The 15885-nt window shown below is 35.0% G+C and overlaps 1 protein-coding gene across 4 annotated transcripts in view; it reads left to right on the forward strand.

Moving 5' to 3' along the window:
- The window catches only part of P4HA1 (prolyl 4-hydroxylase subunit alpha 1), a 74804-nt gene that overhangs the window by 24725 nt on the left and 34194 nt on the right, over positions 1-15885 (forward strand). For all 4 annotated transcript variants that reach the window (XM_045569182.1, XM_045569181.1, XM_045569183.1 and 1 more), the window contains 4 exons: positions 624-775; positions 3328-3465; positions 11065-11304; positions 14187-14383. In XM_045569182.1, coding sequence (XP_045425138.1) covers positions 624-775; positions 3328-3465; positions 11065-11304; positions 14187-14383 — 727 coding nt within the window. The remainder of the gene's footprint in view (positions 1-623; positions 776-3327; positions 3466-11064; positions 11305-14186; positions 14384-15885) is intronic.

The following is a 15885-nucleotide window of genomic DNA, read 5'->3' on the forward strand; positions in this document are numbered from 1 at the left end:
GTTATTTGGCCTTATGGACCTATGGGGAAATGAATTTTTAGACTTTTACTAGAGGGATCCAATCACAGCTTTACAAAGATAGGAAGGTTCCATTTACTGTAACCAATTGGGAGAAACAAAACTAAAACAAAAAGTCTTATGATTGTATTTTGATTCTGCCAAGTTACATTTTTAACCATAAAAGGATCTTGCTTTTTAAAGAACCTTTATAATTTACTTTTTTTTTTTTTTTTTGTGAGGCAGTGTTTCTCTGTCACCCAGGGTTGAGTGCAGTGGCGCCATCATAGCTTACTGCAACCTCTAACCGTGCTCAAGTGATCCTCCTGGCTCAGCCTCCAGAGTAGCTGTGTATGCCACCATGCTCACCTGATTTTTAATTTTTTGTAGAGATGGGGTCTCTCTGTGTTGGCTGGCCTTGAGCTCCTGGCTTCCAGCAGTCCTCCTGCCTCAGCCTCTCAAAAGTGCTGGAGTTACAGGCATGAGCCACACGCCAGGTCTATAATTTTACTTTAAAAAGAAATTGGAGTTATAGTTTAACTCAAAAACCTCTAGTCTTTTTTTTCCCCTGAGTATTTTTTTTATGAAGTGTATGTACACTCCATTTTTATGTTTTACATCTATAGATGGGCAGAGAAGTTAGATCGGTTAACCAGCACAGCGACAAAAGACCCAGAAGGATTCGTTGGGCATCCTGTAAATGCATTCAAGTTAATGAAACGTCTGAACACTGAGTGGAGTGAGTTGGAGAATCTGGTCCTTAAGGATATGTCAGATGGTAAGTCTGAGGAGACTAATGAGCCAAAAAAAGTAAAGCAATATTGCTATCACTTGTAGAAATGCTAAAATTGGGGATAGATACAGTTCCCAAAGCATCAAGTGTTTGGTGTTGTAATTGGATTATTGCATGGTTGCATTTGGTTTGAATAGAGTGAATTTAGTCAAGATTTTGAATTCTTTGATTAAAAAAGAAGTAGTTTCTGTTGTTGGTGACTAACACTGGTGCTTTTTGTTTTGAAATCTATAAAAGTGAATAGATTATTTGGCATATAGCTTCATTTCTGAGAGATTTTTTTGGGGGGTGTTACCTTCATACTTTAAAAATTTATGTATTATCTTTAATCAGTTTTTAAAATGTTGGGAGTGTTGCTATAAAGAGAAGTGTCAGCTTTGTTTTACCTACTATTTTGAAGCTTAGGTTTATTATACTCAATGTAGACAATAAATTAAAAAGCTGAGGCTGCAAACAGTGATAATGAATAAGTCTTTTTATGTGAAACAATAAAATTATAGTTAGAATGCTGAGATATTTTAGATATTTTAGTAACGGACATAGAAAACTAAGTCTAGAGTTTAAGGAGGTAAAGGGATTATGCTTAGTACATAGTAGAGGCTCAAATATTTATTGAATACAGGTGGAAAAAAAAAAAGAAAGGGAGAGAGCTGAGCTTGCTATGTAGATGAAATACTTTAAGGGTGCTTACTGGTGTTTGTAAGCAATGAAGTAAACTATTATGCATAGGATAGGAAACCTTGAAAAGAAAAATTAAGGCAAGTACTCGTGAATACTTGTTCACTATGAGAAGGAAATGCCTTTGATTATTTTCTCTACTATATAATACCCTGAGAACATATTTAAGGAAGTGTGGATGTATATGTATGTATGTATACGTACATATATCTTTTTTTCCCTCTTTTTATTAGAAGATTTAAGCAACTTTTTGGACTTTGGGGCATAAGAAACATTAGAGTCTTCTGTAAAACGTTAAAACTTTTTAAAATTTTTTATTTATTTCAGCATATTATGGAGGTACAAATGTTTAGGTTACATATATTGCCTTAAAATGTTAAAACTTACCAGTAAAATTCTATGTGGAGATTGTGACTGAAAGTTAGTATTAAAACTAAAAAATATGGTTAGAAACAGAGCAGGTCAAAACTCCCACATGCTGATCAGCAGTGGGATCACGCCTGTGAATAGCCACTGCACTCCAGTCTGAGCAACACAGCAAGTGTCTTCAAAAAGGGGGGAAAAGAAAACCACATAAAAATATGCTTAATAAGAACCGTAGCCCTGAGCCAATTGTTCATGTATATATTTCTATTAACATAAAAATGCCAGGTCTTTTGCTATTCAAAATACATATAGTTGATTATAAGTTAAGGAGAGGAGAGGGAATTCTCGTGTCTAATTTTTATTTGCACATGATATTAACACCTATATTAAAATTTTAAACCACTTTTTGGGTTTTTTCTGTTTGTTTCTTAAGGAGTATTTAGCATCCATTCTCCTTAGGGATTATATAGTTATCAGTAATTGCTTTGTTTGATTTTTGCTATACTTTATATAAAACCTTTTTAAGATTAGGTTTTATATATATGAAATCTTGATTGATGAACACTATATTTGATGAATTAAACAGGTCTAAATATATTTTAATAAACTAGCTGTTGATCTTAAATGTATAATTGACAACATCCCCTTCCCCTCAAAGAATTCTACCAAACTTTATATATTTACATATTTATATAATGTGTGGTACATAAAAGAAAACCTTTCTTTTATGCACAGATTTTACTTATCATCTGTTATATGAAAAATAATTGGTTTCCAATGTATGTCATTTTCAGATTCATAAATCTGTTCATTTCTCAAACTTAGTGTAGGCACTTTTTGTTTTCTTGCTATATTGTATAACTAAGAACTCGATTATTGTGTTAGTTGGTCTTTACCTACTAATAGAGATATAATTAGACCTCAGTTTACTTAAGCAACATTGGAAAGGGTTTGGGAAGTTTGAATAAGTTAGGGGTATATTAAGTCTCATTCAATGTATTTAATTTTTTCTTGTTGAGATGTAGAACTTTTGTGGTGTGGTGGAAATGATAATAAAATAGATTTGGAAAAATCCTTATAAAGATCCTGTATTAGAAGTCTATGAGGTTTTACAGTCTTTTTTTTTTTTGGAGACAGAGTCTTACTCTGTGATGGCTTACAGTGCAGTGGCATCATGGTAGCTCACTGCAACCTCAAACTCCTGGGCTCAAATGATACTCCTGCCTCAGCTTCCTGAGTAGCTGGGAGTACAGGCATGTGACACCATACCCAGCTAATCTTTCTAGTTTTTGTAGAGATGGAGTCTTGAACTCCTGAGCTCAAGCAATCCTCCCGCCTCGGCCTCCCAGAGTGCTAGGATTACAGGCATGAGCCACCACACCTGGCTTTTTTTTTTAATCATATTATTTAAAAAATTTTTTTATCCTGTTTCCACAGATACCATGGCGACTTACTTTTTTCCCTTCTTTTCCTTTTTCTTTTTCTATTTTAAGGCTTTATCTCTAACCTAACCATTCAGAGACAATACTTTCCCAATGATGAAGATCAGGTTGGGGCAGCCAAAGCTCTGTTGCGTCTTCAGGACACCTACAATTTGGATACAGATACCATCTCAAAGGGTAATCTTCCAGGTAAGATAACTCTTGCAGTCTGTAAAATAACTATCACTTGGCTTCTCTGTTGAGTTCATTAGGACAATGTTAATACAACATTTTGACTTTTGTATTTTAAGATTTTGAACTATGGTTTGTTTCATAGCCTTCGAGGATGAAAGAACCACCTTATCTTTCTCTTAGTACTTAATAGTTGTGGATATGCTTCTAGCTTGTTACTATGAAACCTTGTATTTATAGAGACTAACTTAAGTAGAATTTTAATGTGTAAGAGAAACTGTCATTTTTCCAAATGTTTTTCTTCAGAATACCTTATACTACTTTGAATGCTTTGTATGTATATAAGAGCTGTAAGAGTTCTGGCCAATTTAGTGACTCCTTGAAGTGTATTCAATCAAAATTTATTAAAGAAAACACCATTGTTGCTTTCTCCACCAGTTTCCTTTGTGATATTATCAGACACTTAAATGTAAAAGATTATATGTTTTATCAGACAAATATAGTTTAGTCTATGACTGATAGCTTCTTTTAAACGCTTTACTCTTTTAGAAGCATGAGTTCTAGTATAATATGGATTCAGTCTCAGAACTATATTTTCAAAGGGAAGTGTTAGGTATGTAGTATTTAATTTATCGTGTAATTTTTTGTTATTTTTTCACATACTTGTCATTGTCATTTGTTTTTTGTTGTTAGTGTTAGAAAGGGAACTATATGATTTTCTTTGTAAGGCATAAAAAGAGCCCTGGAGAACATGACTTTCTTCTTTTTGTTGTTATTTATAAAACTTCTTTTATTATGGAAAATGTCAAACATTACGCACACACACAAAAATAAAGATAATAACATAATGAGCCTCATGCATCCATCACTAAGCTTCAAAAGTTTTTTAATGTTTGTCATTCTTGTTACATCTATTCTCACTACCCATTCTTTTTGTTGTTTTGGTTGGAGTCTTTTAAAAGCAAATCCTAGACATCATGTCATTTTGTCCATAAATAATTCAATATGTATATATATCTAACTGTTCAGGTCTTTTTTAAAAATAACATAACCATTTACTATTATCCTGCCTAACTAAATTGACAGTATTTCCTTAATATAACTTAATACCAAGTCAATATTCAGTTTCTTTGGTGATCTCAAAGATGTTCTTTTATAGTTGCATTTTTTGGTTATGTCTCTTAAATCTCTTTTATTCCCCTCTCCTTTGTTTTTTTTTTCTATTTATGACATTGATTAGTTGAGAAAACCTAGTCATATGTTCTGTGGAATGTCCCACATTCTAGAGTTGGCTAATTTCTTCTCTGGTGGTTAACTTGTTCCTCTAATGCCTATGTTTCCTGCAAACTGTTTAGAGGTTGAGGCTTGATTAGATTCAAGTTAAGTTTTTAATTAATTCCATAGGTGGCACTATGAACTTTCTGTTGAATTGCATGAACCGACACCCAATATCTTGTCATACTTTTTGTGATGCTCATTGATGAGTAGACGTTCAAGTGGTGAGAGCCTGATCTCTCCATATAAAGTTCTCCTTCAGTTTCATCTAATGGTTTTGGGAGCCTTCAGTAACTGTAGTGGTTCATTGCCTAGAACCGCCATAACAGTTAGGGGTTGCAAATTGGTGATTTTTCTCATTCCATCATTCCTTTTCGTGTTAATAGCTGGAATTTATAAACAAGAATGTTCCTTCATGAACCATTTGGTTACCTTGATCTGTAGTTTATACAGGAAAGGCAGGATAAATCTATAATTATTCTTTTTTATCAATTTTCAGAGTAATAAGTTGATATCCTGACAACTTTCAGTAGTGACAAGTGATTTGTATCTGAAATATCAGGGATTTTTATATTTTTGTATTTCAATCCATTATATCATTATTTCTTTGATGCTTATATTATCCCATTTTAGGCCAGTAGGAACCTCTTCAGATTGGCACATTTGTCTTTTTGAAATGGTCATGTTATTCTTTGATAGCAAGGAAGTAGCTCAGGCTGGAGTACATTGCCTTTTCACAGGTGTGATCATAGTGCACTACAGCCTTGAACTCCTAGGCTTAAATGATCCTCCTGCCTCAGCCTTCTGAGTGGCTGGGGCTACAGGCACATACCACTGCACTAGGCAAGCCTGAGCCTTGATTCCTCTTAACAGGGAGTGACATTTAAGCAGCAGTCTGGCTAGGTTCTAGGGGTGTTTATTGCTATTGAGTTTGTCATTCAATGAACAGAGATAGAAAATCTATAAGTTCATATTGTTACTCCAATTCAGATTGAGACTACAGGGTTCATATTTAAATCTCTCTTGTTTTGAAAATCTTGGTTCCTAATGACAATTAGCATAATTACTTCATTGTATTATCTATAATATGCTTAAAATAATTTCAAAATAATAGTACCTATACTATTAATAACATTAAGAATAGTGAGTGCAGTTTTTTTGTACTTTTTAATCCTTAGAATATATCACACTAGATATGATCAGCCAAAATATTGTTTTAAAGATGCGTGAAGTAATTCAGTTCCTTGTGTGGTTATGCTCTCAACTTGTTAAACAGATAGGTTCATTTATTTCAGTATCTTTTCCTCAATTTTTAGGGATTTTTTTCTTTTGATTTATTGTTTTTAATTATATAAAACTTTTATATTCTTTCACAGTCCAAACTGTACTAATAAGGTACATTTATAGAAGTCTCACTTTCATTCCTGTACTCTTCAGCCTATTCCGTTCTTTTTCCTGTATGTAACCATTTTATTAATTTTTCTATTTCTAATTTTTTTGAAAATAAAAGCAAATATATATAGTCCTATTTCCTCTCAACATACACCCAAAATGTAGCATACTATAAATACTGTTTTGTACTTTCGTGCCTTAATTTATTGATATACCCCAGATATCACTTCATATCATATATAGAAATCCTCATTTCTTTTTATAGCTGCATGTTACTCTATTTTTTGGAGGTTCCAGTTTAACTAGGCCCCTTTTGATGAACATCTGGTTTGTTTGCAGTCTTTTGTTGTTAAAAAATATTGCTGTGATATACAGCATTGTTTGTACACAGGTTGTTTTATATTTTTGCTAAGTGTGGTCTTTGGGATATTTTTCTAGAAGTGGTGCCACTGCATTAAAGAGTAAATGAATAGATAATTTTGCTGATATTGTCCCAACTACCCTCCATAGGAGTTATCATTTTGCATTTCTACCAGCAATATATGAGAGTGCCTATTTCCCCCATAGCATCACCAAAAAAAGTCAAACATTGAAATTTTTGCCAATCTAGTAGTTTACTGTTCTTCAATTTAGATTGGCTTATATGTATACCAGTTTCTTTGTTCATTATTCTTTCTTGTACCTCGGACATTCCTTTTGGAATTTTCCTCCTTGAAACACATCCTTAAGAAGCCCTTATATGTACTTTGTTTGTTTGGCTTGGGATTCTTTATGCTTCCTAAATCTGAAGTTTCATGTGTTTAATTCTGGAAAAATTTCTACTACATTATCTCTTTAAATACTGTCTCTCCCATATTCTCTTCTTCTGGAACTCCCAAGTAGTCATAATTAGACTTTCTTTTTTCCTCTTTGTCCTTTATCTAACATTTCATATTTATCTGTCTGCTGCATTGGGTAGTTTATTCCATGATGATTTATATCCCATGATAATTTATTCAACTCTCTTATTTTCTTTTTAGTTGTGTCCAATCTACAGTTTAACCTAATGAGTTTTTACTGTCATTGATTATATCTATGATTTTTGGAAGTTCAGTTTTTTCCCCCCACTCAAAGCTACCTGATCTTTGTTAGGGTATCTTAATTGTTCATATTTTCTATTTTTTAATTTTGCGTGTGCGTGTGTGTGTGTGTGTGTGTGTGTATGTTTTTACCTAATCAGGAATCCAGAATAATTTTAATTTCTTAAACATTTTAGGCCAGGTGCGGTGGCTCATGTCTATAATCCTAGCACTCTGGGAGGCCGAGGCGGGTGGATTGCTCGAGGTCAGGAGTTCGAGACCAGCCTCAGCAAGAGCGAGACTCCATCTCTACTAAAAATAGAAAGAAATTATCTGGCCAACTAAAATATATAGAGAGAAAAAATTAGCCGGGCATGGTGGCGCATGCCTGTAGTCCCAGCTACTGGGGAGGCTGAGGCAGTAGGATCGCTTAAGCCCAGGAGTTTGAGGTTGCTGTGAGCTAGGCTGACGCCACGGCACTCACTCTAGCCCGGGCAACACAGTGAGACTCTGTCTCAAAAAAAAAACCAAAAAAACCCAACATTTTAATTATAGTTATTTTGTATTCTTAATCTGATAACTCCAGTACCTGAAGATCCTGGGGGTTGTCTAGTACTGTTTTTATTAATATTTGCTGACTTAGCTCATAGTGGCTTATTTCATTACATGCTTTGTAATTTTGAGTCGTATGTGCTTTAGCTGGTATCATCTGTGGGAATATTGCAAAGCCTGGGGCAAGGGTGCATTTTCAAGAGTATAAATGTTGCTTCTGCTAGATGCCCTATAATATTACCAACCTAGGACCATTTTAAGTTAATGTCTTGGCTTTCGTTTCCCAGACCATGGAGACAATGTAAATTTAAAATCAAAACCTCCGTGAGGACATGCCTATGGAATTCTATAGGGTTTTTTTTTTCCTACTGATAGTATAGACTGAGAAAAATAAATTCTTTTGTTGTTTGGCTTTGCCAGCTGACATATTTTTTTCTAGTTCATTCTTTCATTTAAGCTGTAATTCTTTAAAGGTTTACTTTATGTGGGGTTCTCAGAACCAGCTTGTTACTTTGCATGGGCTGGAGGCTTTATCTCTTGTCCCCTGCTTGGTAGTGAAAAATCAAACCTCTAGGTTTCTGATTCTGGTGACTGCCTCCCAGGCAGATGCACCTTCATACTTGGCTTACTTCTCTGGGTTTCAAGTTCTTTTTTAGTTTTAGCTCCAGGAAATTTAATTTTTGTGAACTTGGCTATAGAATAAATGGATAATTATTATATTTTACCTAGCATATCTGTTTCATATCAGAAGCTTTCCCCCCATAATTTCTGAGCCAGAAATAATGTTCTATTACTTATTTAACATGGTATATAAACTGAAAACAATACAAAATACTCAAGTCCTTAAAAATCTCCAAGTAACTCATCTCATAAAGATGGAATGTTGTATGATTGCTATTCTGTGTACATCATTCAGAGTTATGCTTTTTATTTCTTTCTAGTAGTTTTTTCATATTTTTCTTTGTTCTTATAGAAGTAATAAGGGTAACTGTACAATATTTGAAAAGATAAAAAGGTATAAACGTTTAGGAAACAACTTGTAATCTTCACACCAAGGTAACAATTTAACATTTTGATATAGTTCTGTCTAAATTTTTCTGGTTCTTCTATATGGCATTTAAAATTATCTTTCTTAATGAAAAATACTATTATGTTGATGTACTTGGTTATATATTTCCTTGCTTTTACCTTATTATAGTTTTTTTGTTTATTTGGTTGGTTGCCCAGACTGGAATGCAGTGTGATCACAACTCACTGCAACCTCCAATTCCCAGGCTAAAGCCATCCTCCAAGCTCAGTCTCCTGGGGTCGGTAGCTAGGACAACAGGTGCATGCAACCATGCCTGGCTAATTTTTTAAAATTTTCTTTTAGAGATGGGGTCTCATTCTATTGCCCAGGCTGGTCTTGAACTCCTGGGCTCAAGTGATCTTCCTGCCTCAGCCTCTCAAAGTGCTGGGATTATAGGCATGAGCCACTGGGCCCAGCCCTTATTACAGTTTTTAGCTATAATATTTAGTTCAGCTACAAAAATCTTTTATACAAGAAGGTATTCTCTCCAACCCACAGTATTAAATCTCAAGGAAATAATTGAAAAATAGTAGTATTAAATCATAAGATATAAAGTTTTTATTATTATCTTATAGTGCTAAATTTCCTCAAGGGTTCAATAAGTGACAAATGGCTGAAATATAGGAAGACCTCAATAAATACAGACCATTATTTTAAGGTATTTTTCTTCATAGTGGTTTTAATTTCATATTTCCTCAGTGGTTCATGAAGCTAAGTATTTTCCCAAGTGTTTTGGTTTTCTATTTGTATTTTATCAAATGTGAACTGTCAGATACCTCTTTTTCTTAAAATAGAAGTTTCACTTCAGAAGCCAGTTGACATACTAACACCAAGAACCAAGTGATAAAAGAGTAATAAGTTAGACTCCTTGAAAATTAAAATTTTGTGCTTCAAAGTATGAATATACCATCAAGAAAGTGAAAAAATAACCCATATTATAGGAAAAAATATTTTAAAATCATCTGAATGTTAAGGGATTTGTATCCAGAATATCTAATGAACTCTAACAAATCAATAATAAAAAACGAATAACCAGATTTTTTAAATAGGCAAAAGATTTGAATTGACAAATTTCCAAAGAAGATCTACAAATGGACAAATAAGCGCAGCAAAAGATGCCCAACATCATCAGTCCATAGGGAAATGGAAATCAAACTCACAATGAAATATCACTTCATACTCACTAGACTGTGTGTAATAAAAAAGAAGGATCATAATAAGTATTGACAAGGATGTGGAGAAATTGGAATTTCATACATTGCGGGTGGGAATGTAAGGTGGGATAGCCACTTTGGGAAACTTTGGCAGTTCCGCAAAATGTTAAGCATAGAGTTGCCATAGGACCTAGCAGTTCCACTGTTACATATATATTGGAGAAATGAAAACATATGTGCTCACAAAAACCTGTATACAAATGTTCATGGTGGCATTATTTATAAAAGCCAAAAAAGGAAACAACCCAAATATCTATCATCCAATAAACAAAATGTAGTCTGTCCATACAATGGACAATGAAAAGCGTGCTACAATATGGATGCATCTTGAAAACATGATGCTGAGTGGAAGTGGTCAGGCATAAACAACCACATATTGTATGATTCCATTTGTATGAAATGTCCAGAAGAGGCAAATCTATAGAGACAGAAAGTAGATTAGTGGTTGTCTAGGGTTAGGTGGGATGGGGGAGATAATGGGTAGTTAGTGACTGTTAATGGTTACAGAGTTTCTTTTGGAATGATGAAAATGTTCTAAAATTAGATTGTGGTGATAGTTGCACAACTCTGTAAATATACTAAGAACTATTATAATCTTTAAATGGGTGAACTTTACGGTATTTAGATTATATCTCATTAATGCTGTTTAAAAGAAAGAAACCAGTTGACAGGTTGGCCTCTCCTGTACACTCATCTCTTGCCTAGATTGTTGTTTAGGAATGAGATAGATATATATCACATGGTGCTTCCTACTGTGTTAGAAAATAGCATATTTCAACTTAATTGATGTTGCATTTTGGTATCATGACTGATAATTTAAGTCTTGGGTCCTCTAGGTCCCAGGTGCTCTCTTGCCAGCTGTGCAATTCTTCTCATGTTACATTACCTCATAGATTATTCCTTTGTGCGTAAAATTAGGGTAATGTTTGCTTTTCCTACCTCAAGATTATTGCGAAGTTCAAATAAAAGTGAGATAGCATTTTGAAAGCTGTGTAGTCTTAAGTAAATGTACAGTAGTATTAAGATTCCTAAAGTTCTCTGTATTTTCTTTTAATAGGAGTAAAACACAAATCTTTTCTAACAGCTGAGGACTGCTTTGAGTTGGGCAAAGTAGCCTATACAGAAGCAGATTATTACCATACAGAACTGTGGATGGAACAAGCACTAAGGCAACTGGATGAAGGCGAGGTTTCTACCATAGATAAAGTCTCTGTCCTAGACTATTTGAGCTATGCAGTATACCAGCAGGGAGACCTGGATAAGGCACTCTTGCTCACAAAGAAGCTTCTTGAACTAGGTATGTTATCGGGGCCTAATTTAAGCCTATAGTTATATTGGGGGATATATAATGTATTATCTATGTGCCTCCATCCATACACCTTTAATACTTTTTATTTGTTAGAAGTCAGGAACCTTCTCTGTCAAACATACTTTATCCTCTCCCTGTTTATTCTCAAAGTAAATGGCAATTGATTTTTCTCAGTGAATGGTACTACAACAGTGGCTGTGTTTCTCTTTCTCTGCTCTGTATTCTCCGGGAATTTCAAAACCTAACCTAGCTAACTCTGTCAAAAATGTTTGTTTATTTCAAATGTTAATCAGTTTCATCTGAAGGATGTTTTGGTTTATTGCATTTTATATTGAAAAATAAAGTGATTTAAAATAAATAGACTGAAATATTTGATTGTCACTTCAAATGTTAGAAAATGTAATACCTCATGAGAGAATTTTATCACGATTACTTTGAGAGGTACTGTTTTTTCAAGTATGGTCCAAGGACCACGTGCATCAGAATTACTTGAGGCCGGGCGCGGTGGCTCACGCCTGTAATCCTAGCTCTGGGAGGCCGAGGTGGGTGGATCGCTCGAGGTCAGGAGTTCGAGACCAGCCTGAGCAAGAGTGAGACCCCGTCTCTACTAAAAATAGAAAGAAATTATCTGGCCAACTAAAAATATATATACAAAAAATTAGCCGGGCATGGTGGCGCATGCCTGTAGTCCCAGCTACTAGGGAGGCTGAGGCAGTAGGATCGCTTGAGCCCAGGAGTCTGAGGTTGCTGTGAGCTAGGCTGATGCCACGGCACTCACTCTAGCCCGGGCAACAGAGCGAAACTCTGTCTTAAAAAAAAAAAAAAAAAAAAAAAAAAAGAATGACTTGGGTACTTGTTAGAAATGAAAATTCTTTGTTCTCTACCCCAGACCTACTAAATCATAATCTCTGAAGATGGAGTCCAGAATTTATATGATAAGTTCAGGCAGCCATTGGTATATAATGAAGCTTTACAAACTTTTAAAAATTAATTATTTTTATGAATAGGAAATATATGTATGTTAGAAGAATCAAACAGCTCAAAAGGATTGATCATCTGAAAATGAGCTTTGATAATGGGTTATTCCTTAGTTGGGTGAATTCATAAATTGATATGTTAGTTCAAGGAACCTTTATTTTCCTTTCAGTATTTTCCAGTGATTTTTCCTCCTGATTTAAAACATACTTTGTATTCTTTTTTTTTTTTTTTTTTTGAGACAGAGTCTCATTCTGTTGCCCGGGCTAGAGTACTGTGGCCGTCAGCCTAGCTCACAGCAACCTCAAACTCCTGGGCTCAAGTGATCCTTCTGCCTCAGCCTCCCGAGGAGCTGGGACTATAGGCCTGCGCCGCCATGCCCGGCTAATTTTTTGTATATATTTTAGTTGTCCAGATAATTTCTTTCTATTTTTAGTAGAGTCGGGGGTCTCGCTCTTACTCAGGCTGGTCTCGAACTCCTGAGCTCAAACGATCCACCCGCCTCAGCCTCCCAGAGTGCTAGGATTACAGGCGTGAGTCACCTCGCCCGGCCTGTACTTTGTATTCTTTATAGAAAATTTATCAAAATGGAAAAAGATACAGATGAGTCATCCATAAGCCAATCGCTCAAAGATACCTACCCATTTTTGTTTCCTTGTAGTATGCACTCCCCCTCCCCACGCACATACACTTTTCCCTTTCTTTTATAAGATCAGGCTTTTATAGTATATCATAACATATACTGTGAACAGTTTTTGAAGGACAAGAAATATTTTACAATCTAGGGCTGAATTTCCTGAGCAGTTATTGTCACAAGTAAAGTTTCTACATACCATTCTGCCTTTTTTATTTGTTTGTGTGTGTAGTTGCTTAGATTTTTTCCTCCTAGATGGGCAGTGTAATCTTCTTTTCCCCTACTAAAAGGTAGTTAAAAATTATGACTGGCAATTATGAGGCATTTAGTGGATTCTAGCTTTTTTGAAAATTATATCTTTAGCTTCCTTTTTCCTTCTTACCTAGAAATTTGGGACTGAAATCCATTCAGCCCTCAGAAGTAGGCTACATTTATAATGCATTTGTGGTAAAGGTTGCTTTTGAACTACATATGCCCTGTTTTCTCTGTGATGAATACTTTCTCAGTCTCAGGAAAATCTTTTCCATTGCTTAAAATAAGTAGAATGAGCAAGATTTAAAATTCATTTGACATCATATGGAACATAGTTCCTTTGGCTGATTAGTAAATTCTCAAAGTGGAAGCAGTATTTGTTACCTTGAAATAAATGGCTGTTTTTTTCATCTCCAGAACTGTTTTTTTATAGGGTGATATTTATATAGGGTGATTGTATGTCCTTATTTACATGGGGGCAGTACTAGTTTACACCTGTTGTTTTGGTATAATAATTTTTATTAGTGCTTCCTTTCACAAAAACAGCCTGGTTTGGAAGATAAATTATATGGTTACCTGTTTTTATTTTTATGTATTTATTTATTTATTTGGAGACAGAGTCTCACTCTGTTGCCCGGGCTAGAGTGCCATGGCGTCAGCCTGGTTCACAGCAACCTCAACCTCCTGGACTCAGTGATCCTCCTCCTGCCTCAGCCTCCCGAGTAGCTGGGACTACAGGCATGCGCCACCATGCCCAGCTAATTTTTTCTATATATTTTTAGTTCAGCTAATTTATTTCTATTTTTAGTAGAGACGGGGTCTCGCTCTTGCTCAGGCTGGTCTCAAACTTCTGACCTCGAGCAATCCTCCCACCTCGGCCTCCCAGAGTGCTAGGATTACAGGCATGAGCCACTGTGCCTGGCTGGTTACCTGTTTTTATATTACTGTATTCTGATGCTTAAACAAGTGTAGACTTACCCATGGACATGCTTTCTTTCTCTTCTAATAGATCCCGAACATCAGAGAGCTAATGGCAACCTAAAATATTTTGAGTATATTATGGCCAAAGAAAAAGATGTCAATAAGTCTGCTTCAGATGACCAATCTGATCAGAAAACCACACCAAGGAAAAAAGGGGTTGCTGTGGATTACCTGCCAGAGAGACAGAAGTACGAAATGCTGTGCCGTGGGGAGGGTATCAAAATGGTAAAGTGGAAAAGCCAATTGTGTGTGTGTGTGTGTGTGAATGTATTTATGTATTTGTACATAGTTCTAGAGAGAGAATCACAGTTCATTTATATTTAAGCCATGTGATAAAAATCAGAATGACTACATAAACTGTTTACAGTATATACCACATTACCTCAGTGTGGGTATCACACTTAATATGTTCCAATTATTAGTAAAATAGCTTTGAAATATAGCTTGCAAATCATGTACTATCACATGCATTTTTGGTAATATTACCCTTTTCATAGATCAAAAAAGGGTTATTTTCCAGGGTGAAGGATAAAATAAGTTTAAGGGAAGTGATAATTTTTCTTATATTTAATGCAAAAAAGATTTCAGCAGTCTTAAGTAGATACAGTACACTATTCTAACCTATCTTATGAGACATAACAGATTCATCTGAATAATAATCTTTTGTGATACTGCTTCTAGTCTATTTAACAAGATTCCTTGGTGAAATTAGTGAAATGTTTTAGTCTATTTAAGAAACACTCAAAATACAGAAAGACTTTCAACATATTTTGTCTTTAACATTTATTTTATTTAATTTATTTTTTTAGAGACAGGGTCTCGCTCTGTTGCCAAGGCTGGAGTGTACTGGCCAGATCATAGCTCACTATAACCTGGAACTCCTGGGCTCAATTATAGCTCATTTTAACCTCTAACTCCTGGGCTCAAGCAACCCTCCTTGTTCAGCCTCCCAAATATCTAGATTGGCCTGGTGGCGAATTTTATTTTTATTTTTGTAGAGAAGGGGTCTCACTACATTGCCCAGGCTGGTCTTGAACTCCTGGCCTCAAGCAATCCTCCCATCTCGACCTCCCAGAATGCTGTGATTATAGGTGTGAGCCACCACACCCAGCCAACATTCATTCTTTAAAAGACCCAAATATTTCTATAAACCTTCCTTTGTTATATATATTTGTATTTATGTCTTTATAACTCAGAATGCCAGTTCTTCAGGATGTTAACAGATATAAGGCCAAAAAAAAAGAAAAAAGATCCAAGTCGGGGAAACATTTGTTAAACAAATTTGAACATAGGTTTTTGTTTAACCTCAGGACTTCTCAGAGCCGTTTTATGATAATGTGCATTATGGATATGGTATACATTGTTTTCTAATATTAATTGATTATGGAACCTTTTAAAAAAGCTTTTAATCAGAGGAGTATCATGTGGTAATAGTGTTCAGTTGAAAGCAGGCATGCATAGAAGGAGTTAGTGAATTTTTGGAGCAGGTGCTTTTAAGCATAAACATTTGAAAAGTGTTTAAATTTTTCTTTATTGCTAGTAAACTCAAGTTGAGCTTTACATTTTGATATTGATGTCTGTTGACAGCTTAACCACTAATAGCAAGTAAGTATATAATATCTGTGTTAACACTTTGATAGCTAGGTTCATGGAGTCCTAGGAGGACATGCTTGCTTTTACTTTGGGAGCTAATGAGTAAATATTAATACAAGGATAGTGATACTTTG

This window comes from Lemur catta, chromosome 14 (assembly GCF_020740605.2).
Source record: "Lemur catta isolate mLemCat1 chromosome 14, mLemCat1.pri, whole genome shotgun sequence".
In the NCBI taxonomy this organism is placed as follows: Eukaryota; Metazoa; Chordata; class Mammalia; order Primates; family Lemuridae; genus Lemur; species Lemur catta.